Source organism: Xiphophorus hellerii, chromosome 12 (genome assembly GCF_003331165.1).
Source record: "Xiphophorus hellerii strain 12219 chromosome 12, Xiphophorus_hellerii-4.1, whole genome shotgun sequence".
In the NCBI taxonomy this organism is placed as follows: Eukaryota; Metazoa; Chordata; class Actinopteri; order Cyprinodontiformes; family Poeciliidae; genus Xiphophorus; species Xiphophorus hellerii.
The window spans coordinates 25,204,728-25,232,704 of record NC_045683.1 but is presented as its reverse complement, the minus strand read 5'-3'; the positions used below and the strand labels follow the sequence as shown (position 1 = coordinate 25,232,704).

Genomic DNA, 27,977 nt, shown 5'->3' with positions numbered 1-27,977 from the left:
CCCATTAAAAGCTGCGCGGAAACTTAAATCTTAAATTCCTGGTCCAAGAAAGAGACCTTCTCAACCACAAGACTACGGCCCAGCCGTAAACATGGATGGATGGAAGACTATGCTGACTATGCGTTAAACGTTGCGCTAACGAGTTTATGTTGGCATTATCCAACATCTAAACAGTGAATCGAACATGAACCGGAAGTGTTCTGGCTGGATCTCATTGGCGGAAATTGATTCAGATACTGTTGCTATAGAAATCGGCAAGTCCTGTGTTTTTAACTATTGCGTCGGACGTGTTAAAAAAAAAATCGATTATATATACAACAAAACAACATCAACAACACATTACTTGAGCAACGACTGAAGCAATTCAGCTCCGCAAGCAGCCAGAGTTCATCCAGAAGTGAGAAAAACCCAACATTTATTTTGATATTTCACTTCCGCTTATCGGCAAGCTAATTTGCATACTAGCTAAATATTTAGCTTGGACTAGCATCCTAAATATTTAGTTATCAAGCAAATTTAGTTTGAAAATTAAACGTTCAATTGACAAAATATGTATTTTCGGGCTAAATATTTAGTTTGCAAAAATAAATATTTAATTTGGAGCTAAATATTTAGGTTGTAAACTAAACAGTTAGCTTGTGAAGTAAATATTTAGTTAAAATTCTGCTAAATGTCTGAATAAAATGGTGAAAATGTAACTTTAAAAAATGATGTTTTTTCTATCACAACTTAGAGTTGTTAATTTTTTATTGTGTAATTTTACAAACGGCCCCGCGTCGTTTAAGCATAATTATACATTAGCATATTTAGTAATTTGTTACTAAAATAGAATTTAACCGTTTATAGATTACATTCATAAACTTGCTTGCTTGAACAAAAATTGTAAGAATTTTATTGCCCAATATTTGATGACCTCCAAAACAAAATGGTCGTGTCTGTCTATTTAGCAGTTTTTGAGGGGTGACTTTTAATTGTTCTGCAGACAGAGTGGGTGTGTGTTGTGTGGAGGTGGGGAGTGTTGTTTCTATGTACGTGAAACCGAGCTGGGAAAGGAAGCGTATTCACGGTGGGGCGGTATTGTAGATCTGTGGCGGATTTCAAGCGTCGTCGTGAGGTAAATATACTCTACAAAAAAAAAAAAAAATTACAGATACATTTTAATCGGCTGTTTTGCAAAGGTGCCGCTTTAACCCACTTTGAGTACCAACTTCAACATCTCTGCGAGGGTTGTCTTGTCAAAGGAGATCTTATCAGTTGAACTTTTCCGACAGTCACCGGAGCTTCAGTCCTCGGAATGGTGGGCCTGCTGTAAGACCACACATGGAGGTTTTTAAGAAGGATTGGGATATGTTTCGCTGAAATTACCTGAGAAGGAGATGCAAGGATCGGACTAGGAGAGTGTAATGAAGGATCGTCTGGCTGAACTGGCTGCTGTAAGTGCTACCTCAGCCTGGGCCGACACTGCAAGTTGTACAAAAATGCATTCTTGTTTTTAAATGTTCACAGAATAAAAGTCAACTAGCGGAGGTTGCTGTCACTGAGGACTGCAGTGATGACTTCATGGAGAGTTATTTCAGGAGGGTAGGAATGGCTGGATGCGTATTAAGATTGGGGTTAACTTCACACAACAATGAGTTATTTGTCTGCTTTTTCGACTAATTAAGGTGGAGGAAGTTAGGGGACTCATTGATAAAATCTCCTACCAAGTGGAGGAGGTGAAGAAGCTGCACAGCACGATCCTGTCTGCGCCCAATCCAGATCACAGTAAGTTTTTTATTTATTTATTTTTTATACAGGTATTTAAAAATGCTGTGTTTGTTTCTTCATATGTTCAGTAGACTTTAGTATTTTTGATGGTTCTTAAGACTGAAGTAATCAAAACTATTTTGGGCTCAGCTGGAGTTTTTTGGCCAACAGATTTACTTTGCTTCTGGATAGAAATAAAAAGCTTGTGGAACGGAAACCTGTGAACAAAAAACAGCCCCAAACATCTGAGGCCGTTATAGGTTGAGATCTCACCTGTCACTGTTACAGACCACTCAAAGTCTGTGCACACTGCTATGTATGGAGTTGTATGGAAAGTATTGTTTATTATTAAAAATAAACAACTAAATCAAGTGTTTTAAAGCCACGTGATGGGTAACTTCTGATAAGTGGTGTTATTATCCGTCCGTCCGTTCATTATCTGTTCTTATGTACTGATTTGCCTGTCATCCTGCGGAAATATCTATCATAAATCCACAGTAAACCTCTGTATTTACTTTCTGGAGATTTCTGTCTGAAAGAAATGTGTACATTTTGATTTTGAACAAATGATAGGAACCCTGAAAAGGACATGAGAGTCTTCCTGTTGCATAAAAAGGAGAACAGCAAGACAATCCATGACAGATTAAAATGTCTTGCCATCATCGGTGTTTGTTTATTGATAACTGGGGAAAAACCCAGAAGTTGTGCATTTTGTTATCTTAGGATGGTTGCTAGGTGTCAGGATAAAATTAGAGGAGATTCAAGTTGTACATAAAGATAGTAATTCAGTATGACACTTTCTTTTCTTGCCAATAAGTACAACCTGATGTATTTCCTTTCTGCATATGAAGGTACAAAGACTCAACTAGATGGATTGACCAACGATATCAAAGGGAATGCCAATGTGGTGCGAACTAAATTAAAATGTGAGTTTAGCTGTGATTGTTGCACTTTTCTGTCATGTGTTGTGTGAAGTCAGTTAATGCTGTCGTCCCTGTGCTAGTCATGGAGCAAAATATGCCAAAAGACGACGTCATTAACAGGGCTTCTGTCGACTTCAGGATCCAGAAAACACAGGTCAGACAGCCAGTCAATGGATGGATATGTGAAAAAACAATTACAAATCCTGTGTGGCTTCTTTCACACCCATTGAGCTGTTGCTTACCATAATTTAGTGCTGTCAGTCAGTTTTTGGCAGAGCATTTCTGAAAGCAAAATCAACAATTTAAATTCTAAAAATCTCAATGTGAACCACTTTTGGGGAATCCTCACTTTCTACCTTTATATTTTATCTTCTCATCAGCACTCTGTGCTGTCAAGGAAGTTTGTGGAAGTCATGACTCAATACAATGAGACTCAAGTGTCCTTTCGGGAACGAAGCAAAGGAAGGATCCAGAGACAACTGGAGATAAGTAAGGGACTCATATTAGATGTGCATTCTCTGAATGTGCATCCTTCATTGACTTATGAAGTACAGAACAAAACATTAGCTTACGGTAATTTCCTCTTGCAACTGCATGCAAACTTTAGATGTGTTGTTTTTATGAAAACTAAGTGAATACAGGTTGAAGGTTGACAGGTGGAACAGAATTTTTTAAATGTAAGCAGAAACAAAATATTTAAGAAGACTTACATAGTATATATTTCTGTACAGTAGAATTTGTACACTATGAGCTATATAACATGCAAACATTTAAAGTTATTAAACATCTCCCAGAATTTCATACTGAATATTTGACTTTCTTTGTTAGAGCTAACAGTCAAATCTATAGTTTTATGTCCATATTGACAACATAACAATAATGAGAAGTATATAATAGAGCTGTTTTCCTTAGTCCCTGTGGCTTTAATGATAGGCTCCATGACTCCACACCGCAGACAGAAGATACTGATACTGGAGACGTCTCCTGTGTTTAGGTTGCCAGGGAAATGGGCAGAGGACTCAGAATAACCTGCGCAACAGAACACACACACAATCTTCAATCTCTGCTCACATAGACTTACACAGTTTATTTAAATCACCCTGAATGGATAGAGTTTGTACCAGATGACAGGTCGGGCTCTTTGCTCTGTGTATTTTGCTCGGTTTGTGTCCCTGAGGAATAGGCGTTGCAAGAGGTGTGACACAATAAGCCCCTGCACAGCGATCTCGCTCTCTAGGGAGAGTGTTTCACAACAGGAGGCAAAGCTTTCTGTTTGTAGTGTTTCAGCTGGAGCTTCTTTGTGAGCAATGTCAAGGTCCTTTGTACCTAAAACGTTATCAATCTTGGGAAGAAATAGAACCTCTACTGTTCTGTCAGAATTACAAGTGGCAATAAAATCTAATTATAAAAAACTAGTAGCAAGTAAATGAAATAAAATTTTGTTTCTGTTGTCCACAGGATATCAGCAAAGCGGTATGTTTCTTTAGATGTTAAGTACGGTAAACAGATAGCACTTGGGAGTGGAGCAATACCTGACATTCAGCCTGAAGCAGCACTTTTTAAGAAATCACTGTAACTCCTGAAGCAGCAATGTCTCTCTGTTGGCCTTTGTTTAGTCTCCATGGTAAATAATTGTTTGTTCTGACCCACTTATGACCATCATCATCATAACTTTCATTACTGCTTCAGAGATGGACTACAGCAGCAGGACGTAGGTTTCACAGCAGACCTTTATGGTCTGGACAGAAGGATGTTAGCTGTCAGCACAGATTACATCCATCTAGGTTTTAAAGATGTTGCTATGGAGTTGATCAATAACAAAAACACAGCAGTCTCTTACTTGTGTGTTCTTGTAGCTCTAAATAAACATCTGTTATCCAAGGGGTGTACTTCAGCCACATGTGTTTATCCCCAGCAGTCATTGTGAAAAACAGTCCATCACAGCTTACTTAAAATCAGACTAATACATAGTAATGATTAATAGACTAAAGAAGCAAAAAATTAACCTCAGGGGAAGTTGTTATAAATATCTAAAAGCAATCATGGAGCAATTTGTAGTTGCAGTTTCAACTGAATAAAACAACAAAAAAAAACGACAACATGGGGGCACATTAATATATCATGTCAGCAATGAGGGTTTACTGAAATCCCTGTTAAATTTTTTTGGTGAGTTAAGATTGGTGATTTCTTTAAAAGACTTAAATTATGTCATTTGTAGCTGGAAGAGTGACCACCAATGAAGAACTGGAGGAGATGCTGGAGAGCGGAAATCCATCAATCTTCACATCCGATGTATGTCTGTTAATTCATACTTGTGTCTTATTCTGATTGATTTAAAGTCTGTTTTTCTGATTTGGCCTTGTTGAGATCAGTTGGCTAGATGGAGGTTTATATCAGCTGCATTTTTTTTATACAAGTAGGAAATTCCTTTAGGCATGTTTCAGAAAGTCCATAATAGTTTTGTTTTCCTGTTTTCCCTACAGATCATTTCTGATTCCCAAATCACTCGTCAAGCCTTAAATGAGATCGAATCCCGTCACCAGGACATCATGCGTCTGGAGTCCAGCATCAGGGAGCTTCATGCGATGTTCATGGACATGGCAATGCTGGTAGAAACTCAGGTATTAGCTTACCTGGACTCTTCCATGTCACAATGTCTGTCAAATATTGTCATTTTAGGGCTAATGCAAACTTTTAACAGGGGGATATGGTGAACAACATTGAGAATAATGTCTCTAATGCAGCTGAGTATATTTATCGTGCAAAAGAAGAGACTAAAAAGGCAGTGAGATACCAGAAGAAATCGCGTAGGGTAAGTGTTCTTTTTATGTCTAACATAAAAACATAAAATATGCAAGTTCAAAGAAGTTATGTTCAATTACAAAATATTTCAAGTTTTCGTTACTACTTTACTTTTCAGAAATACATGATCCTTGCCTTTGCCCTGTTGATCCTTCTTGCTGTCATCGCACTAATTGTTGGCCTGTCTGTCGGACTAACCAAACGCCCTCAATGAGGCCTGTTGTCATCATTGCATGAGGTAACAGACACACCACAGCCACAAACTTCAGTTTTTTGAGCAGAAAATTTATTTAGCCATTCATTTTTTAAAAATAAGGTCATGTAGTATCTTGATAAAAGTAAGGATGCAGCAATTAAAGACTTGCATCAAATTTCAGAGGTAGGATTTTTAGTTAATTTTCAATTTTACTAATTCACATTTCTCTTTAACTGCAGTCAAAATAACTTTTCTAGCCTTCCAGCCCTGTAAGATTACAAACTGCATACTTTAGGTTCCCAGGCTCCTTCATTTCTGTCGGAATCATTTCTGAAAGACAAAGACAAAAATCACTTGGAGATGAGATTTTAAAAGTCTAAGTTTTGTGATTAACATGATTAACATAACAAACAGTAAACTGGAGTCTATGTCTGTATTCCATATAGATTGCGCAACCTCACCTTAACTCTAATATTCCTACAAGGCTTTCAGCATTTCCAGTATTGTAAACTCAAAGGAATAAAGTAGCATATTTGCTGTAATATGATCAATGGTCCTGGTGTCTGGTGAAGCTGGCTCCTTGTCAGCCCACTGCTTCTCTAACTGAACAAAATGTTCAAAGACAAGTGTGAACTGATGTCCTGTGGCAAGTGCCTCCTATTGAACTTGATAAAGTCAAACAACTGCAGAGGAACAGAACGGCATAGGGGCAAAATGAGCAGCACCGTCCAAAGTGTAGCTCTTTCATCCTAGTAAGTAAATTAACAAGAAGGTACAGCTTATAATTTGCTGCCTCTGATTTCATTTTTAAACACATCACTATTACCAAAATAGCTAAAGTTGAGTCTTCCTTTAGTTACAGCTTCCACATTGAGGAGTGTTGTTATTAATGCAACCAGTAATTCTATGAGTGTGTTTATGATTTTGGAGTTTCAGACTGGCCAGTCACAAAGTTGAACAACCAAGTTCTCTGTTCATTTCTGCTTGAAAAGTTTAATGATTTTCTAAGTACTACTTTCTAGTGCTACTTTTATGCAACAGTGACTGATTTCCCCATTTGTCCTGATTTTAGCAGACATTTCTCTACCTCGTCTTGTTTGGAGGATCCTACTTTTACTGTTACTCAGAAAGGTTGGAGTCTAAGACTGATGGACTTCTTGGTTCACAAGATGTCAGGAAAAACGCTTTGACCACTTCCACCATATGATTACCCTCTTCCATTTAGTACTATTACAAGATTCATTTCCATAGCACAGAGAAGTAATGTAGTGCAGTTTGCACAAGATTCAGATTTCTGTTTAACTGCACTCAAAATACCTCTTCTAGCCTCTCTGCCCTTTGTGAGCGGAAACTGTTTTATTTAATTTTAAAAGGCTCAAACATTGCAATCTTCTTGGATAATGTTTTAATGTGAACTTGTTTTGTTGTCTGTCTTCTTTTTATGTATTACTGCTGTATGTTCATTAATTTTAATAGAGTATGAAACCATTATGACTTTGGTGTACTTTTGAAATAGAAAAACTTATTGACCTTATATGGTGTGTAATGACTGAAATAATCGTGAAAAAAGTGATGCATTAATGCAGTACTCTTGGAAAATTCTTTCAGGAGCACCCATTTGAGTTGTTCTGTATTTTGTACTGAAACTAAATAATTGAGTCATTTGTTTAAAATATTAAGAATAAAAGGTTTGTGCAGAATTATTTTTTTTCCTTTTCATTGCTTAGCTGATTTAATTTGATTAAAGTAAACATATGGGTTAAAACTGAACAGCTTAAAATTATATCTATATTTATATATATATATATATATAGATATAGATATCTCTCTACATATATCTATATATAGATATATCTATATATATTATCTCCCACCGGCGCTTTGGATGCTTGGATGCATCCAAGCTTATCTATCTATCTATCTATCTATCTATCTATCTATCTATCTATCTATCTATCTATCTATCTATCTATCTATCTATCTATCTATCTATCTATCTATCTATCTATCTATCTATCTATCTATCTATCTATCTATCTATCTATCTATCTATCTATCTATCTATCTATCTATCTATCTATCTATCTATCTATCTAATCTAATCTAGTAAGCAAAACAATGTCGCAAAAAAGAACTCGTTCTTCTGGGACAGAGAAAGTAAAGCGGAAGAATAGAAAAAGAAAAGCAAAGATAAAGGTATGTTTGCATGTCTCTTTGTAATATAATGCTTCGTAGAGCTGCCAATAGCTTGATGGCAACATTGAACGGTCCAGTTCAACAGCCAAACTTTTATGCCAGCAGCTTTGTATTTGCGTGAAACTAAGTTTAAAATTAAATAAATTGACTCTCGTGGTTGGTCCTATATATGTTTCAGGTTTTTTGGCTTCAAACGTCGTGTTTGATAAGGAGCCGAACGTATAGTTTCTTTATTTAGTTTACTTCCACCTGAATATCACTGTTATCACTGCACACAGGAGCTCCAATTATTTTTCTTGATTGGAAGCGGATGGTTATTATGAATTTAGTTAAATTACTTGTAATATGTTTTACATTTTCTTTAAAAAGCAGGTGTTCTATCGCTGTTTCACTTTTATATCTGTAATAAAGGGTGAAGCTGTAATGAGAAATGATGAAGGTGGAGCCTTAGGATCCTTGGGTTTACTTAAAGTATAATGGAAATGGTGCCTGTGAGCAAAAAAGGACTACCACGTCTGGGGCCCTCTGGACTCATACATGTTTAGTGTCTCAATATAACATTTTCCAAATAATCACTGTTATAATTAAGTTCACTATGGTAACATCAACACTGTAAATGCAATAGATAGTCTGAAAAATATTGTAGCTTACAGTTTGACTTCTGAGGCCAATTATGTTAAAAAGAGGCGTCAGGTTCCAGTATTTCATACATTGTGTATATAATATGTCAGAGTTTCGGAAAGTACGTGGTTTCTTTTTTGAGTTTATATTTATTAAAAAAAAATGACAAAGTGGGATATGTTGTGTGTTTTTCAAAAATTTGGACTATCTTTACATCATTTTGAAATTTTATATAAGATTCTTACAACCTTGAAATTAAAACAGGGAGTACTTTAATTTTCTTTACCATTAGTTTACTCTCAATAAAATTTCCCAAACAAAAACACACGAACAACTTATTTCCCAGTGCTCGAGTAGACTAGGAAATCACATCTTTATTAAGGCAGATAGGATTAATAATGCAGATAAATAGACATTTAAAGGGTTTAAACCTCTTGGCACCTGCAGAAGTAAAAGAAAACATCTAAGGAACATACACGAGAACCTTATGTTAGGTAAATTGTATTTTTAGTAATTATCAAATATTTGTTGTATCATGTAGCCTTGTAGTTACATTTAGATAATGTTTCTGTGTGTTAAATAACTTTGATTCTATCCTGAGACTGCCCTGGGAAATAGGGGTGACAGCTACTCTCAGCAGCTGTTGCCCTGCAGGACTTCCTACAAGACAGAGGTGTTAATTGCTCTGTGCTGCTTTGTGATACAAAGCCGTTGCTTTGAAGCTATGCAATGTGTCTTGTTTCACACCGGGCCTGGAGCAAGAAAGATTTAGAGTATAGATAACATGTGTCTAGAAGTGAATATTATTTAGCGCTGCAACCATGTGATGAATGCTTTGACTCCACCCTTTTAGAGTTGCAGCGCCCCGTGTGGCAGGGTTTCCTAAAGATCAATAAAAGAGAGGAACAGACAGATGTGTTTCCAGAGTAGTCGGAGATTTGTAACTGGAAACATCTCTCTGTCTGCTCTCCTCGCGAGTATAAAAGAATCTAACTCTCTTGTCTTTCTTGTGTTTGTTAAATTGTCTCTAATAGGTATTTTAGACCTGACATTATTTGGTCCTTCGCAGCCGGATGCCAATATACCGGAAGGATTCCAGCGGGCATGGTGGACCCCAGTAAAGACCGTGCGCACGGCAAGTTTCCTAGTGGAAGCTTATCAGAACCTGTTAAAGGGCTGGCGCTCTGCCTGCCTGCTGGGATCTTACGGTTGACGGCTCTGAGGGGAAGACAGGAGAGGGTGAGTAGATTCTTGTTTAAATGTGTGGCGAATGACTGAGGGTCATTGCGCGAATAAGAAAACCCTGGACATTCTAGACTCTAACAGGTAAAAATAAAACATAATATCCGTGAAGGGCGTCCGAAGCCCTTGGCCAAAAGTTCGTGGAAAAACAACAGGCGCACGGAGCCTAGTATAAACCTGCAGTAAAATTTAATAAATTGGAAGTAAAATTGTAATTGGAACGGATGGCGGAGTCCGGCGGAGCAGGCGCTTAAGTTCCGCAACAAACGTATGATTGTGAGTGTGATTGGAGATTTAAATACCATTTGGTGTTTTATCTCATATAAAAACAGTAGGGTTGTAACCAGCAAACCTGTCCTGGATGCAGAGGTAAGAACCCCCCACTCGAAAGAGTTGAAGCGGGGGTTACCACTACAGGTATTTTTAATTGCTGGCCTGCTGAAAAGATCTCCAGTTTATAGGATTCCCTATGAGTCGGACAAACTGGGCTAAATTGTATAAATAAATAAAAAAAATGGGCAAAGTATAAGCAAGAATAAGCCAACACACAGTTTGAAATCAAATGACTGGAAATATGTTGAAAATCAGGATCCGCATAAAATAAAATATTTAGATAAATGGTTAACAAACTACAACTTTGACGGCCGTCTAAATTCACAGAAACTAACAGTATTGCAGGATAAAATAAAATAAAAACAAAGTCAAACCCACAGAAATCAAAGAATTTGATGTTTTATAGAAGGGAGGATGATGAGACAAGTTTCAGAAGTGTGAAAAGGCAGGCAGACGAGCAGGGAGCAGCAGGAGGGGGAGGGGACGTAGCTGAAGTTACCAAATACCAAAATAACAAAACAGAAGGTGAGAAACAAATAATACAAAATGCAAAACTATACCCCGACTTGCCCTCACCCCCACAATATGAAAAAGGTAGTGAGGGATCTATTACTAGATCACAAAAAGCAAACTTTAAGTGGTCTAAGAACTGGGGAGAAATTTTGGTGCAGGGAGCTGTAGCTCCCACTGGGCTTTTTCTCCCTCCCCCATGTTGCCCTTCAGAAGAGGCAAATAGTCAGCCACACACACACTGATCTTTATCCTATGATACAAGTAGCAAATCCTACTGTAAGGGACGATGGAGCAGCGCCCACGATTCTGGTATATAGAACGTGGACCCTGGAGGATATAAAAAAGGCGCTTTTGGAGACAGCTGATGTTTAAAAGCAAAAACAGGACAGTTGTCTGCATTTTTATTATTGAGCATTCCCTTTTCTAGTGAAGGCGTTTCTCTTGATTCCGATATTGTTATAGTTAGTACATTTTCAAATACATTCCATATACTAGATTAGTACTTGGAGCTTTGGTAATATACTTTAATCTAACACACTATTGCTATTAATATTAACAAAGTATATCAGAAATTAAACCTAAGTGTTTCCAAGATTCCTAAGTTTGTGAACAACTCCAGATGCAACTCTACGCTCCTGGGAAACCCCCGACCTCTGACCTGTGAGCCGGGGAAGATATTCTTTATGGCCTCCTAATTTAAAGCCTTTCAGGAGCATGTTTGTTTTATGGCAGCTTTAAGTTACAGCCTTGCCAGGCTCTGAAGTCCTACCTTGCATCAGCTTGTCCAGATAGGAATGTTGATCTATTTAAACGCACATGGCATTAGCTTAACTATATTAAACCATAAAAATAGCCATATTTCCTTAACAATACCCAAAACAGAGTTTAGACCAAAAGTTAAGCATTATCCTTTAAAAACAGATGCACAGGAGGGAGCCAAGTCTTGTTATATGTAGATGATGTTTTATTAGCATCTCCAAACATGAAAATCTGTAAACAAGACACTTTAGCGCTTCTAAAACATTTAGCTGAGGAAGGTCATAAGGTCAATAAGAATAAACTCCAACTGTGTAAAGAACGAGTAAAATATTTGGGTCATAATTTAAGTGCAGGAGGGCGGACCATAATGGAGGATAGAAAAATAACGATTCTCCAGGCACCAAAACCGCAAAAAAAAAAAAAAAAAAAAAAACAAAAAAAAAACGGATGATGTCTTTTCTGGGGTTAACTAACTATTGTCGAAACTGGGTGCCTAACTATGCAGAAATTGTGGCCCCTTTAAGCAAATTAATGTATGAAAAGGATCTGAAAATGTCTTCCTCTTTGGAATGGACAGAGGCAGCAGAGACAGCACTAAGTGAAATAAAACAGGCCCTAGTGTCAAGTGCTGCGCTCGCCTTACCAGACTATAAAAAAAAACATTTTTTCCAGATGGTGGATTGCAAAGGTCAGTATATGACCTCGGTGCTAGTTCAGCAACATGGTGATAAAATGAGACCAATAGCATATTTTTCTTCCAAACTTGATAGTGTGGCGTGTACCCAGCCTCCCTGTGTGAGAGCAGTGATTGCTGCTTCTATGGCAGTAGAAGTTAGTGCTCCTATTGTACTGTTTCATCCATTAACATTAAAAGTACCACATGCAGTTTCAGCACTATTATTACAAACAAATATGACTTTCTTATCGCCTGCGAGGCATCTCTCCTGTATGAGTACATTATTATCACAACCTCATCTAACTATTGAAAGATGCACGATTTTAAGATCCTGCAACTTTGTTACCTCTTCCAGATGATGGTACAAAGCATGATTGTCAGGAAATGGCAGAACAAAATGCAAAGAGTAGAAATGATTTAAAAGATCTACCATTAGATCACGGTGAAATACTTTTTGTTGATGGTTCCTCAAAGAAAAATGTACAAGGGGAAACTCAAACCGGTTATACAGTAGTGACTGAAAAAAAAAAAAAAAAAAAAAAAAAAAAAAAAAAAAAAAAAAAAAAAAAAAAAAAAATAGTGTTAAAAGCTGAAAAACTTCCCTCACACTACTCGGCTCAGGCTGCAGCATTGATAGCGCTAACCACCGCTTGTAAACTAATGAAAGATAAAGCAGTGACGATTACACCGATAGTCAATATGCGTTTGCAACAGTACACACGTTTGCACAGTACTGGCAAAATAGGGGTATGATAACTTCTACAGGAAAACCAGTAACTCGTGCAGACCTATTAAAATATTCTATTTATGGATTTATTTCTTTTTTAAGAACTTTTAATGCATTACAAAAGGTCATTTCATTTCAAAAAATGCCTACAGAAAGAAGAGAGGGCTGCAAATGAAATAAGGAAATAAAGTTAATAAATAAATAGAAACAGGCTCTAACTGTAAGAGGCATTGCTCCGATAACAACAAACTGCAGTATGCAACCGATTCTAGATAGTTTCAAAATCAGTCTTTTTAAACTGATCAAAACTTTAGGATAGATAAAATATTATTAAATCTACAGGAATTATGGATGAAGAAGACAGAATAAAATAGAAGTAACTCACTTGTTGACTAGAAATTGATTGAATATAGAAAAAGTTTGCTACACTGTACAAATTTGTTGTTGAAGGATAATATTAAGTTAGAAATAACTTATGGGTTAATCAAAGTGGATCTGGTGGAACTTTTGTAGAGAATAATGTAGATCAGGAGACTTGCAGCCCCCCCCTTGTAGCAGCTCCGCAGGGGGGCCACAGAGTTGAGCTGTAACTTCTACCCCCACTAGATTCAACTAATTAACATGTGAAGCCTTTAGCATACCACTATTTTTAAGTGCGAAGCAACCCCCACTTGTAGTAACTCAGCAAGACAGAACGGGAAGGTGTGATGTAAATCACTTTCACTCCCAACATCTAAAAGTACCTCTTGACAAAATATCAGTAGAGGAACAACAAAAGGTTTTTAAGTTCAAATTTTAAAACTAGAAGAAACTAAAACATATCTGATGATTCGAGTGCCAAAAGCCTAATAAAGAATTAGGAGTTCCTCTTGAGATCCTTATCGGCTCTCTTTCCTGCCATAAAGTCGGCCCCTCCGAGAAGTGGGGGAGGGATTTTATGGTGGGGTTATAGATTTGCTTTGTGATCTTTTTATTTTTGAATTTGTTTTCGTTGGTCTGACTTTTTGGTTGGCTATTTGTTTGTGCACTCATTTAGTTAACTGTAAGTGTCCGTTCTTTATATTTGTTAAATATAACAAATTAATTTCTTTCTTTTGAGTTACCAGTTTCCTCTGGACCTGTTGCTCATCATACAGATGAGCTCCAGCTGATTGGTGTCCATATATGGGTGTCAAACTTCCTTAGCGGGCCATTCCATTTGTTCACCCAGGGAGGGGAAATTTGGTTTTTATTTTAATTTCTTTCATTTGTAGATTTAGTGATATTTTGACCAGTATTTTTTAGGTTTTTGGGTGTTAATTACCCCTATTATGTGTTAATGGTCTGATCAGCCACTATTTAAGTTCCCCTCATGTCTTGTTTGTTAAGTCAGTTTGTGCTTGAGTTTGTTCTGCTACCGACTGAATTGTACTTTGTTATGTTGATTTTAGTTTGGGCCCAATTTATCATTTTTGGATTTTCTTTGTAGACTATAGTTTTTGAATTTTCTTCAACGTCTCTCTGGCTGGTTAATGCGAAACCTTCACAGAGTCTAAATTGGTACACACGCCTTGTCAAACACTAGTGAAAATTTTTGAGGAGTTTGTAAAATAAATTATCTGACAATCATAAGAGTTAAATGAGATAAGGAGTTTTAAAACTGTAACATGAAGTGTTTTGGGAAAATAGTAATCTTGAAGATTTAAAGCATGCTAAAATGAATTGTTTTGTTTGTTTTGACGAGTTTACCTTTTGGGAAAAAGGCAGCATTGAATTTGGTAGAATTTCTCAGGGAACATCATAAACCTGTTTTATCAACATCGTTATTTAAAAGTCGTAGAAATGTGATGCATTAGCAGATAATGCATCAACAGGGGGGAGAATATTGTTATAGGTTTATCTTTTATATTACTTAAATAAAATTTTTTATTTTTGAAGAACATGTTTGATCTGTGTTACACATAAAAAGTGAAAGGAAAGATATGGTCGGGTGAAAGATGTTTCTTTTGAATGGTTTTGAGTCGTTCTCCATTAAAAGATGTTCTGACAAGGGGGCTAAAATATTTTGTAACCAATAGATAACAAATTTATAGCAATTACTGAAGCATATTTTGATAAATTAACTTAGGAAAACAATTATAGAAATTAAAAATATTATTGTGTTAGCCATTTTCAGAGCATTAATTTAATGGAGCAAAAATGTTTAAAGAAATGTTTTGAAGAATCTGTTATTGATTAAAGTTATCACTAATCAGTAAAAGTACTCAGGTGGGATTATAATAATTTTTCTAAACTTGATTTTTGTTTTGATTTACATCCATTTAAAACGATTTTGAATGAAACGTTAAATTCAACGACAAGTAAAAGACCTAGGTAAAATTGATATATTCTGAAAATGTCTAGATTTGTTAAATTATACAATGACATTATAATTTCTCTAAGTTTAACTCTTTTGAATTTTTGTTTAAGGAAAACATGTTGAATGTTTTAGACAAATAACCAGTAAGATCTAGTTTGTACTATAAAAGTAATTTAAACTGGACTGTCTAATTCACATTGATATTCATTGTTTTGATGATAAATGTAAACTGTACAACTGCAGCAAATTTTAAGCTTTTGTTTATTGTTTTGTTTTGTTTGTTTAGTTTTATTTTATAAGATTGGTTTAAGAGAAAGATCTGCATATGTTTAACATTTTGGCAAAACATTACTTTGGAAACATGTCTTTTGAAGCTGGTGGTAACAGGGTTTTGTGCATTAGTTTCTCTGTTAGTACCTGTATCTGTATATCCTACATCTGCTGAAGATCTAATACTCTCTTTGTCTAGTGTTTTATTTCAGAAGAGGCAACACTTACAGAAACGTGAAGTGACATGGAAAATACAGATACTGATCCGACATACATCGATGCCATCGGAGTCCCTAGTGGAGTGCCTGATGAATATAAATTAGTTGATCAGGTCGGGGCTGGTTTTGAATCTACAATTTGTTGGTGGTGCACGATTGACAAAAACGTAGACAGAATAAATTACATCCATTACAATGTGCAAAAACTGGGAAATTGGACACAGGCTGGTTTCGAGGCAGTGCATGAACAGCTGGCTGCTACTTCACTGATGGCTTTCCAGAACCGTATAGCTCTTGACATGTTGCTGGCTGAGAAAGGAGGGGTGTGCATGATTTTTGGAGAAAAATGTTGCACATTTTTGCCAAACAATACAGCAGCTGATGGAAGCTTAACGAAGGCCATTACAGGGCTTTGCACCCTTAATGGCAAAATGAAGGAACACTCTGGAGTGGATACTTCCATGTGGGATGCATGGATGGATGCCTTTGGGAAGTATAGAAACCTTGTGTCCTCTGTCTTAGTATCAATTGCAGTTTTGCTGCAATTTTGACTTTGTGTGGATGTTGTTTTGTTCTGTGCCTGCGTTCTTTGTTTAACCGTCTCATTACCACAGCGATTTCACCCATGGAGGACCAGATGGCACGGATGTATCCTTTATTAGAGAAAAAATCTGATGTTGACAAAGCCTACTCTGATGATGACTCTTCTTCTGACAGGTATCCAGATCCTAATTTTTGGACTGGGTATAACCCCTGAGTGTAAAAATGTTTGCTTTCCAAAAAATGAACTCCCAGCGGAAATCATTTGAAGTGACTGTTTTTGGAGGGATATTAGACGACACCAAATATTTGTTAAACAGGAGGGAAATGTTAGGTAAATTGTATTTTTAGTAATTATCAAATATTTGTTGTATCATGTAGCCTTGTAGTTACATTTAGATAATGTTTCTGTGTGTTAAATAACTTTGATTCTATCCTGAGACTGCCCTGGGAAATAGGGGTGACAGCTACTCTCAGCAGCTGTTGCCCTGCAGGACTTCCTACAAGACAGAGGTGTTAATTGCTCTGTGCTGCTTTGTGATACAAAGCCGTTGCTTTGAAGCTATGCAATGTGTCTTGTTTCACACCGGGCCTGGAGCAAGAAAGATTTAGAGTATAGATAACATGTGTCTAGAAGTGAATATTATTTAGCGCTGCAACCATGTGATGAATGCTTTGACTCCACCCTTTTAGAGTTGCAGCGCCCCGTGTGGCAGGGTTTCCTAAAGATCAATAAAAGAGAGGAACAGACAGATGTGTTTCCAGAGTAGTCGGAGATTTGTAACTGGAAACATCTCTCTGTCTGCTCTCCTCGCGAGTATAAAAGAATCTAACTCTCTTGTCTTTCTTGTGTTTGTTAAATTGTCTCTAATAGGTATTTTAGACCTGACACCTTAGTATACAGAGATCCAGCTAAGTGCACAAAGAAGAGCACAAGCATCACTGTTATCCTTTGCTGTATTTTCTACAGTTAAATACCACAAAATGCCCAGTAAAACTACCATAAGACATCTTTACAAGTAGTTACTGTAATTTGCATTGCATTATGGGTATAGTACATAGTATTACAGTAACTTACTGTATGTTTTGAATTTGCAGTAATTTACTGTTTACACATTACAGTAGTGGTGCTGTACTTATAATATACAGTAAGAATTATATTTGATTCCCAACGGTCATCATACACTGTTAGCCTTTGCTGTGTTTTTTACAGTTAAATACCACAAAATGCCCAGTAAAACTACCATAAATAGGGTGACCATATTTTCAGTTGGGAAAACCAGGACACGTTGTAGCGAGGGGGGGGGGGGGGGGGTCTGAAAGCGGGGAAACTCTTTTGTAAATAGTAGGTAAACATACATTTGCGCTTTCGTATGTTGTTTTCGTACTGACAGCCACGCTATCTATCTTCTGATTAAGAACAGGGCTGCCCGCACTGACGCGGCTCAGGGATTACGTCACACGCAGGGCCGTGCGCAGTGCCCTAGTGCCTGTAAATATAATGGTCCAATGAAGGTAATTTAAAAAACAGGACATTTCCTCACTTTCTAAAAAAAACCCGGGACGCCCGGGACAGGACGTGAAATACGGACATGTCCCGGGAAATACGGACGTTTGGTCACCCTACCATAAGACATCTTTACAAGTAGTTACTGTAGTTTGCATTGCATTATGGGTATAGTACATAGTATTACAGTAACTTACTGTATGTTTTGAATTTGCAGTAATTTACTGTTTACACATTACAGTAGTGGTACTGTACTTATCATATACAGTAAGAATTATATTTGATTTCCAACGGTCATCATAGCTGCTTCATCGTGGTTCCCTGTTTCTGTATTTTTACTCCTTTAGTGGTTAACATATTTTTAAGGCAGAAAGAGAGCATGTACTTTTGTTTTTTCACATCCTAACTAACATTAACATGCAGTTTATCTAGCTACGTCATCAAGCGTGGCTTCGCTTCCAACTGTTTTCTGATGACGTTTGTTTTAAACTCCGAAGCTTTTTCTCTCCAAGTGCAAGTGCAGCTCTGTCTCCGTGCTGTGGGCTCACACTGCTTCAGCTCTTCAAGACAGGTAAAAAAAACACTTCTTAGAAAACTGTTTGAAGCCAAAGCCTAGTCTGGAAATGTACATTTTAGATGGAGTTAACGTAACTTATAGCATCATGCTATAATGCTATAACTTAGCATTATAGCATGAGCTGGTTTGTGCTGGTTAGCCTGGTAACATAACGTTACCTTTACGTTACTAACTCTGGTGTTTTATATAACTGGCATATTGCAACCTTATAAGTTACGTGTTTGTAAATGAGGTGAAAGAAAGGAAAATATGATGGTGTTAGTTTTTGAGCTGGTTCGGAATTAACGTTAGCTAAGGTGCTAATTTTACCGTTGAAGGTTTTAGCTTGACTTTTACCGCTTAATCTTCCTCGGGCGGCTTTGGGTTGAGATGAGCTCAGTGCTGAGTGTCTGTTAGCATTGTTGTTACATCCTTTGTCGAACAATATAACCTTAACTGATAATTGATCCCCCCCGCCCCCCTTTTCTTTTTTTATATACATCTAATGACTGTTCATTTGTTTAAACCATGATCTTGCAAATGTTAAAAGTGCAGATTAGCTACGTAGGTCAGCAAGGATGAATTTCTAACATTGTTCTTTTTTTTTCCTTTTCTTCAGATGACCTTTTTTTTTTAACTCCCAAGCTTTTTCCCTCCAAGTGGCTGTGCAGTTCTGTCCTGCTGACTGCTAACATAGCTTCATCTCTTCAAAAGACAAGACAACAGGTAAAAAGACAGCTCTTCAAACATATTTGAAGCCACAAAATAGTCTGGAAATGTAGAGGAGCAGCTAACCTAATCTATAACTTTGAGCTTGCTACAGCTGGTTAGCCTGCTAAAGTACCATTACATCTCCAACATAGTGTATAAGAGTCTGTAAATGAGGACAAAGGTGAAAAACATTAAAGTGGTTTCTGTTATTTTTTGAGTTTGTTCAGCCACAGTGGCAGGTGGACAAAAAAGTTAATTTCCAACCCTGGTTACATATAAGGACTGTTCACATGTTTAAACCATGCTCCTGTAAATTTAAAGTTAAGTCAGTACTAACAGGTGCAACTATGTACAGGTGTAAATTCTGCAGCATTTGTACTTCAGAATTTACAGAATTTTGTAGTCATGTGAAGAAACATCAACACACAGCTAATTATCGGTTTGCATGTGGAATAGAGCAATGTCCTGCTTCCTTCAGAACATTTTCTGCATTCAGGTCCCACATGCACAGGAGTCACCGCCATTGCAGAAGTCAGACTGAACACTTGTGGAATGTAATGCTTTAAAAAATGCATTTAGCGCCACAAACTGTCATTCACATCCGCTGTTTCAGAGTGGTAGCAGGATGTAGGGGTAAAATCTAGTCTAGTCTCCAGGATGAGGTTCTCAAAAACCTGTTGTAATCTGGGTGAACTGGCCCTTTAAATATAAATTACTACCAGTAATTCATATTTAAGAGAGTTTTCCTTTTATGTTTTAAAGGTATCTTCCACCAAGATGTCTGTTGAAATGGAAATGACCGTACCCACTACACCAAGGGTAATCATGCTTGGTAAGAGGAATATTTTCTATCACTATAATTTTTTCGTAGCAATGTATGTAATTGTTATGGTAGTCTGTACTTTTACTCACTAGCGTTAGCCTGACAAGGGTTTGTCTATTTTAGGAAATAGCTTGATGTCTGCAACCCGGTGGACGGTCAGTATGGAGGAGAAGGTATTTTTCCAGCCTGAGCAACTACATGACTTTGCCAGCGTCCTTGCTGTCTTTTTTGGGTCATATTCTGTCTTCAATCTGGAGTATCAGGAGTCAGCATCCACCACGCTGGAGATGATACAATGGCAAGTACTCTACACCAAGCCATATATGAATTAAATTGAATGACAGTTTGATGATGAAGAACCATAGCTGATTGCTGTATTGTACGTCTTCATTAAAAAATACAATTAATATATTTTATTTCTGTTAAAAGATTCTTTTTGAGGATCAATCCAGATGTTGGTACCAAATGCACTGCCAAAGTCGGTACAAGCTGCAAGACGGGAAGTCTTGTCAAGAGGAAAGTAGTCAGTGTCAACTCCCAGATCACCACCTTCTTCCAACAACTTGCTGAATTTGAATGGAGGACTTCCAACTAGGTAAGTATTTTACCAAATGTAAATGTTTATTATTTTGTTGTCTTTTCCTCCTATCTTGCATGCTCTGACTTTACTTCAGCCTTTTTAATATGATTTTAATGATTATTTATAAATGCCATGTGATTCCTACACAATAGCCCTTTAGAGTAGCCTGCATCTTTTCTGTGTCTGTGGTAAAAAGTGGATGTCGCTGCATCCCTTAATAAATCACAGAAATGTATAAGTGTGTAGTTGTTTAAGTGTGGTGTATTTTTATACTATGCAGTTTTCAGTTTATTAGGCACACCTTTGCAGTAATCCGTCAGCACCAACAAAATGACTAAAACGATTGTTGTACTTCATCGTCCCCTTGGGGACATTTGTAGTACACGATCTTTTGAATTACTGAAGACTGACTGACTGCTTTTGCCATAAACAATCCAAAAACCTGAAGTGAAGCCAGTCCTGCTCATTCTTTATGCAGCTTCTATTATCACTTCAGTCCAATTGATTTTTTTTTAAAACAAATTATCAACTTAATGCTGCTTTATGACAAAGATTTTATGCATGTGAACATTGTCACTTCAGCTTAATTTGTCAACTTCCTGTCGATTTGAAAATGTAGATAACTTCCTGACCATCTCATGACCTCCCACATTGTCTGTCTTATTCTTTACAGTTCAGCTTCCACAAGATGGATCCCACTGATTTTGTTTGGCGAATGGAATAAAAGTTCTTCTGATGTAGGAAATGTGTTCTATGGTTTTGTTGTTTTATAGCACATTATATTGTATTGTGACATTGTTTTTTATGACATTGCGAATATGTAATGGATTTTATTTCTACAAATCTGCTGAAAATAAATACCTGTTATTCACAGTACTTGGACTAAAATTTCTTTTATGAAATTTTTCAGTTTATGGTAAAATATTCTTATCTTAAAGAAATGTAAACTTTAATTTACAGTAAAACTCTGACATTATGTTGTGAAACAAGTTTACAGTAGACCAGCTTTACTATAAAATACAATTACTGTATTATACTATAAACTACATTTACAGTAATGCAGTTATAACTGTAAAGCACACTCACAGTAAAAATTAACTGTGAAATATCATAACAGTAAAGGTACTGTAGAATGGTAATTACAGTAACTTACTGGCAACACTGTTGCCAGTAAGGGTACTGTTGCCTTACTGGCAACAGTGTTGCCAGTAAGAGTACTGTAGAATGGTAATTACAGTAACTTACTGGCAACACTGTTGCCAGTAAGGGTACTGTAGAATGGTAATTACAGTAACTTACTGGCAACACTGTTGCCAGTAAGGGTGCTGTAGAATGGTAATTACAGTAACTTACTGGCAACAGTGTTGCCAGTAAGTTACTGTAAAATTACAATAAAAGGTCTAACAGTGATGTTACGATATATGAAGCATAATGCATCTTTTTTAATAGCTTATTTAGTGTTTTTTATTTCTTTAAGTCCTAACAATGCCATGTTCATACTTGGCTCCTCTGGATCTCCAAGATCTTACTGCTACAAGATTCAGGTTCAAATTTTGACCTGAGGTCTTTTTGCTTGGAGTTTGCATGTTCCCTTTATAGATACTTTGTCTCTGGGTTCTCCAGCTTCCTTCCCCCGTCCAACAGTATGTGTGTTAGGTCAAGTGTGGACATGTATGTTTAAGTCTCTGTGTTTCATGGACTGGCGACCCGTTCAGACTGCACCATGCCTCCTGCCCCACTCCCTGCATGGATAAGTAGGTTTAGATGATGGATTGTTTGATGTTTCCACTTTGCCATGGAGATTATACAAGAATATTTTTGTTCATTTAGCCCAATTGACACATTTGTGCAATAAGATCCTTTTCATCTCTTCTAATTGTGGCTCTTACTAAAAGAAGTAACTAAGCAAATGTTTCACTAGGACAGCTGGAGTTTATTTCAGGTTAGTTAAGTAAATCAATTATAATTTGTTAGGTGTCTTTCTAACATAAACGTTAAAACCGAATCAAAGGTTGCATAAAACAGACATAAGGGTGTGCAAATAACGCAACCAGGTCATAACCTATTTATTTTTCACGGCTCAAATGTTGCAGCCCAACTGAAATCGAAGCTGAGAGCAAATAAAAATTCACCGGCTAGTAATCTATTCTGCCCTGGGTATTTAACACGTGTTTCCACAGACGACACAGTGGAAGCTGAATTGTACTGATGACTACTTGACCACTGTGCTCTGTACGGTGTCATTAGTTCTCAGTCAGATAACACCCTGCATCTAGTGTGGATCAGAATGACAGTGGAGGGTTTAATTTTAGGATCCGGTCCGATAAAGAACCCAGTCTTTTAGACAATAAATTTAAGCATGTATAAAACTAAATAAAATGTATAAATACAGTATATTTCTATATTTTTCTGACTTTTTAACTATAATACACTATTCTCTTGTTAGTGTACAGCACAGAAAGCTTTAAAATAAAATCTGAAATCCTTTGACCGATGACCAAAAGAATTTATTTCATGCACTATACTTCACATCTCTGTTTCTGTTTAGGATTATTTAGGATGCACTTGTAGACATCCTTACATATCCCGTGGCAGCTGTGCTATCTTTTGTGTCTTTTTGTGCCTACAATAATCCAACATCCATTATTATGTAACTCTGCAGAATACAGATATTTATAATCTGAGCATGCTGGAGTTATGACATCATCCGGCACTGCTAACCATGACCAGCGTTGGGGGAAGCATGCAAACCGTTCTGTCATGGTGGGTTACTGCTCTTCACAAACAGGAAGTATCATTGAGACGTATAATGTGACTGATAGGTGGCTTATCTGCTGTCATGTACCAGGGGACAATGGGCTGTGAGAAGACTTGCGCGGCGGAGAAACTCCTGAGACCTCACAGGGAAGTGGTGGAAAGCCAGAAACAGAGGTTAGCCACAGCAAAGAGGAGCAGTCGGATGAGAAGCACAGATAAGGTGGGCATAGTGTGCTGTTTGTCAGTGTGCCGTTTGGTAAGCTTTCAGAGGAAAGGCTTTGACTGAACCGGGTCTGCGCACCGCCCGGATCAGCAACAGTTGATGCTTGAAGCTGTAATCAGGATTCAGCGACTGCTCTTCATTTTCGACAATCTTGCCCAGATCAGACTTCTCAGCACATCTGGTTTCCTACTAACGTTTGAATAACTTACTAAACATAAGCTGCATTGCATTTTTCCTGTGCTTCTCCTTGTCACTAAAAGATTATCCAACATGTTATTATGTAATGTGCATTAAAAGAAATGTATTACTAAACAGAGATATTTGCCTGTGGGCAGATTTGACACGTGAGTAACAACTATGTGATATGCATGTCCGCATTTCTAAAAATTTAGGAAATGTTTAATAACTCTGATAGTTTAGAAAAAAAATTATGCAATAGGTCCTAGGATCCAAGACTATTTGTGATTATTTGTGTTTGCCGCTAAGTATATTTCCACAAAGGTTAAAAAGAAACACTGATTTCCCTTTTCTTTTTTCCTCCTCAGAGAGGACTGTGTTAACTACACAAATTACTATAAAATAAATAGCACAATCATATTTCAGAGTCTGCACCGAGAATCATTAGTACATATCTTTCATAGTACATATCGTACACATCTTTCATATTAAACTTTAAGTTCCTATCTTTGCAGATTTTGTGCATCAGTTATTCATGCACACTTGGAGTAATTTTGTTTACTGGCCACTCTTCCATATTTTCCCAGCTTGAGGATAATGGCTCAAACTGTGGTTTGCTGAAGTTTTGATAACATAAGAAATAACTTTGTGATCCTTTCCAGACTGATAGATTATTGACTTCTCATCAGCTCTTGACTCCTTAGATGAAGGCATGAGGTGTTGGTTTGTGAGCTCTTTTGGCCTACTTCATGTTGTCACACATAGTATAATTAACAGATTTATATTTCAATTGGTTCGGTAGTAATCCATCCTGAGTGTGACCAGAGAAATTGAACCAAGAAAATGTAGTTGTTACATCATGGCGTTTCCAGACAGGGCCAGGTCGTTTTTAAAGCTTTTTCCCTTAATAAATTAAATGAAACCAAATCATTATTTGAAATCTTTAAGGTGGGGAGGAGGCTTTCTTCACAACCTTGTATAAGATTGGAAAAATCTTGGTACCTGATGTTGAGGCGGAGGACCTCAACATGTCATCCTTAGTACATAGAAGTGTCTCGTGTGGATTTACTAAGACTCCAAGACAATCCTTTCTCAGAGGGCGTGAGGCATGTGGGACCATTATGTCACTGATACAGCATGGTGCCCTAAAGTCATACACCATGTAATCCTACACTACGGTGAGAGGAGTAACACAGGTTTGTTTCTCAATAGCACTGACGGAGTTGGTCCTTTTGGTTCCACCAAACACATACATATTTGTCATCAGATATGATGTGCAATAGAAATCTAATGCCTAACTGAGCTCTTCTGTTTAACTGTATTTCTCTCCCAGATGAAACCAAAAACACAGATACTACTGTCATGTCTTTTGTGTGCTTAGTTTTACCTTCCCATAGACATTAAAACTAAGTGCTGATGTGTTTCCCTTTTTTCTATCTGCTTCTGAAAACAATGCAGATGGCTAGTTTGGCTGGGCTAGGTTCTGCTGAAGGCCGCCTTTTGCTTAATGGGAGATTTTTCTTCCCACTGCTGCCACATGCTAGCTCAGGAAGAGAGCCAGTTTGAGCTGCCGCATTTGTTTTGGCTTTCTTAGCTAGCATTTTGTGATCAACTGAGTTAGACTGCATAATAAAATTACAACTGAATTGTACAGTATGTAATTGAATCTGAATCTGTCTATCTGTATGTCCACCAAATTACAGCCAAATCGAAACATTCCTGTGGTTCGGTGCTTTGTTCTTCTTGAAAGTCTTGGCACCTCAAAGCATTAGCTTCTACAAGGCAGGCAGCTGTTTGGAACGTAAGCTACAAAAAGAATAGAAAAGAGTCTCAAAAAATATATTAACTTCTTTAAATCCATGTCATTTTTAACTTTTCAAATGTGAAGTGAAACAGTGAAGTTTTGATTCGTTCTTGCCCCATGACCTTGTTTACTGTGTAAAACATGCAAAGGTTATTTGTTACGGTTGTTTAAATAGTCTGAGAAACTTACACCTGTTTCCATGAGCAGATAAGAGTTTTTTCACAAAGTTATGTGGACGAAACCTTCGGCATTAACATTTGCCAAGTAATGGTAAGATAGCCAAGTTCTCCACTGCGACAGACAGTTTGCTCGGTTTGCCTTTGGGCTCATGTTAAATGGCACATTCTTGTCTAGATCTGATGTACAATTTTAGTTGAATAATAACACATTATATTATTACTCTTCTTCTGCACTTCTAATAGGATCACATGTAGAGTTTTCTAAATGTGTCATATCACTGTTCGTCAGACAATTTAAATATGTGCACCCCTACAGGAAGAGAAGGGGTAACGGACACCGTAAGAAAAAGTAAAGAAAGAAAAAAGTTTTTTAATTGACTGACTTCTGTTCTACCTGTCTGGTGCAGTTCAGATCAGCAATTTTACTCTCCTCTGAAATGAGGATGAAGAAACTACTTTTACTTTCAGAGTTAGCCATTTTATTAGATACATGTTTGGCTTCAGTATTATTAATTTTCAGAACACCTTCAGATGTAAGCCCAGCTCTTTCTTGTTTCCACACTCAGCTTTTAGTTAACGCGAGTCTTTCACTAAAGGGAATGTCAAAGCAGTTGTTTACACCTCCAGACGTGTCTAAGTCAGTTTGGCTGAGGCAGGCCCAGAGCTGCTGCTGCGCTGCCCTCTGACATCCGTTGACAGCTGTCTGCACAGGTTTAGATCCCTTTTAACATTCGAAGGTAGTCAGGCATCCACTGCAGTACTATTTAAAGAATCCATAACGCAAGTCCAACAGCAGCATAGCTAGCTGAGACGCTACATGCGGTTACTACTGTCTTCCACGATGAAAAACAAACTAATTCCTGAAGATGATTCTGTTTATTTATTATTTTTAAAAAAGTGAAAAAAAACCCTGTTTAGTCAATATGATAGAAGAGGTATGAATATCCCAAGATGTTGCTGAAAGCAGCCATTATATTTGAAACATCAGGTGTCCTTCCTGGTAATTTTCAGATTCAGCACCTTTTTTGATAAATGTTTAAACCACAGTTAGAAGACATGCGTGGGACGCTTTGACATCAACTGTGTACCTAGTGTAGTATGTCTGTAAGCTTTTAACAGGTGCTGCACAATATATGCTCCCGACTGGGACTATACAGATTGTCCCGCTGGAGGGGAAGGGGGAGTCATAAAGGGACAGCTGTGGTTGCTAAGCATCCACAGTCAGCAAAGTGTTTGTTTTTGGGCCCGGCTCTTCCTCTGTGCTTTTCTGAGAGAAAAATGCAACACCATCGTCAGCCACAGAGGGCAGCCACACTGTACATGATGTTCCTCTCTGCTCCATATCTAAGCAGTTGGGGAGAGAAAAAAAAAAACCCACACCAGGATGGTCAAAATAATCTCCTTTAATACCCTTCTGCACTTTCCTGATCTGAGATTGGATGGTAATGATGTTACTGCTGTTTGTGATAGCTGATTGGTCTGGACCACTGTGCAGTGAGTGAGGGTTTCACAAGCTCAGCCTCCAGGGAGGTCTTGGTGGCATAATGACCTGTGACGAGGCATGGCACTGTCCCGGTGTCAGTTTGCAAAAAAAAAGAAAAAGGATAAAAAAAGAAAATTAAAATCCTAGAAGGGAAGGTGCTGCAACAGAATCAGGAGCATATAGTTGGGTCGGGGGGGATGCCTGAGGAACTTATGTGACCTTGCGAGCTTAAATCCTGATGGCTCATCGACAGCGGTTGACGGGGCAGTGCGTGGAAGAATGTTCCTGGGAGCGTTCATTGATTGGACTGTTTGTGACTGCTGAGAATAAGATGGAGAATGACCAGTTCTGATCTAAGAAAAACCAAAGGCGTCCTGGAGAGGGAGTGCTGCTCAGTGCTGCTGCGCATTGCACTGCCTCTGCACCCCTGCGTGCTCGCGTCTGTGTGACTAAGCGTGCGTGTGTGTGAGAGAAAGTGATAGAGAGGGAGAAAGCAAGGGGGCGTGTTGATGTGTGTTCTCTGCTGCACAGCCTCGGTAGTGTGAGCTGAATGATGCTCGCTGGCCGTCTCTCTCTCTCTCTCTTCCTTTCTCTATCTCTCTCCTTGTGCTTGCCTGGCTGTGCCTCTTTCTGCCGAGCACTGATGAACCATTTTATGCAACATAGCTGCCATAGCCATCGCTGCTTTTCTGTCCTCCCAGTACATTAGGAAACACATGGCATTTCATCGCCACTTTGTGCAAAGGTAATGTACCATCTACTGTCTGCTGTCAAGCCGTGTATGTTTCGCTGAGCCTCGGATTGTTGTACTGACTCTGCTGCATGTTCCTCGCGGTGCTGGCGCTGGTGTAGGGAGAGGGATGCTCAGAACATTTCTTAGTGGCAAAGGTAATTGAAATGCACCCTGCTTCCTTGCTTACACTCATAGCCTACTTTGGTATGCATTTCTTGGGAGATGAATGAGCCAGTCTTGGTCTGTGCTGTGCAGGAATTGCAGGCTTGACAGTCTACAGAGAAGCCAGAGGACACTGGATATTATTTGCAAGCAATAACTCATTGCCTTATTTTTTTTTTTTT

General features: G+C 37.8%; 2 protein-coding genes across 17 annotated transcripts in view; both read left to right on the top strand.

Annotated features, from left to right (window-relative positions):
- The first annotated feature begins 1,017 nt into the window (after positions 1-1,017).
- stx2b (syntaxin 2b) lies at positions 1,018-7,370 on the top strand. 3 transcript variants are annotated; one of them, XM_032577472.1, is made up of 12 exons: positions 1,018-1,114; positions 1,272-1,433; positions 1,507-1,581; positions 1,665-1,764; positions 2,598-2,672; positions 2,750-2,823; positions 3,050-3,158; positions 4,888-4,961; positions 5,153-5,290; positions 5,371-5,481; positions 5,590-5,709; positions 6,743-7,370. In XM_032577472.1, the coding sequence occupies exons 2-11, from the start codon at positions 1,404-1,406 to the stop codon at positions 5,683-5,685; spliced, it is 882 nt and encodes a 293-aa protein (XP_032433363.1). In that variant the 5' UTR covers positions 1,018-1,114; positions 1,272-1,403; the 3' UTR covers positions 5,686-5,709; positions 6,743-7,370. The 3 variants fall into 3 exon arrangements, with proteins under 3 accessions (XP_032433363.1, XP_032433362.1, XP_032433364.1); XM_032577471.1 differs by having other exon boundaries at positions 6,740-7,370; XM_032577473.1 differs by having other exon boundaries at positions 1,034-1,114; positions 1,179-1,433; positions 6,740-7,370.
- A 15,604-nt stretch (positions 7,371-22,974) lies between these two features.
- rimbp2b (RIMS binding protein 2b) overlaps positions 22,975-27,977 on the top strand; it is a 95,987-nt gene continuing 90,984 nt past the window's right edge. For 5 of the 14 annotated variants that reach the window (XM_032578500.1, XM_032578498.1, XM_032578503.1 and 2 more), the window contains exon 1: positions 23,025-23,254. In XM_032578500.1, coding sequence (XP_032434391.1) covers positions 23,117-23,254 — 138 coding nt within the window. In that variant the 5' untranslated portion in view covers positions 23,025-23,116. Of the gene's footprint in view, positions 23,255-27,977 lie in introns of all 14 variants that reach the window. The other 9 variants (XM_032578501.1, XM_032578497.1, XM_032578509.1 and 6 more) reach the window with 5 other exon arrangements.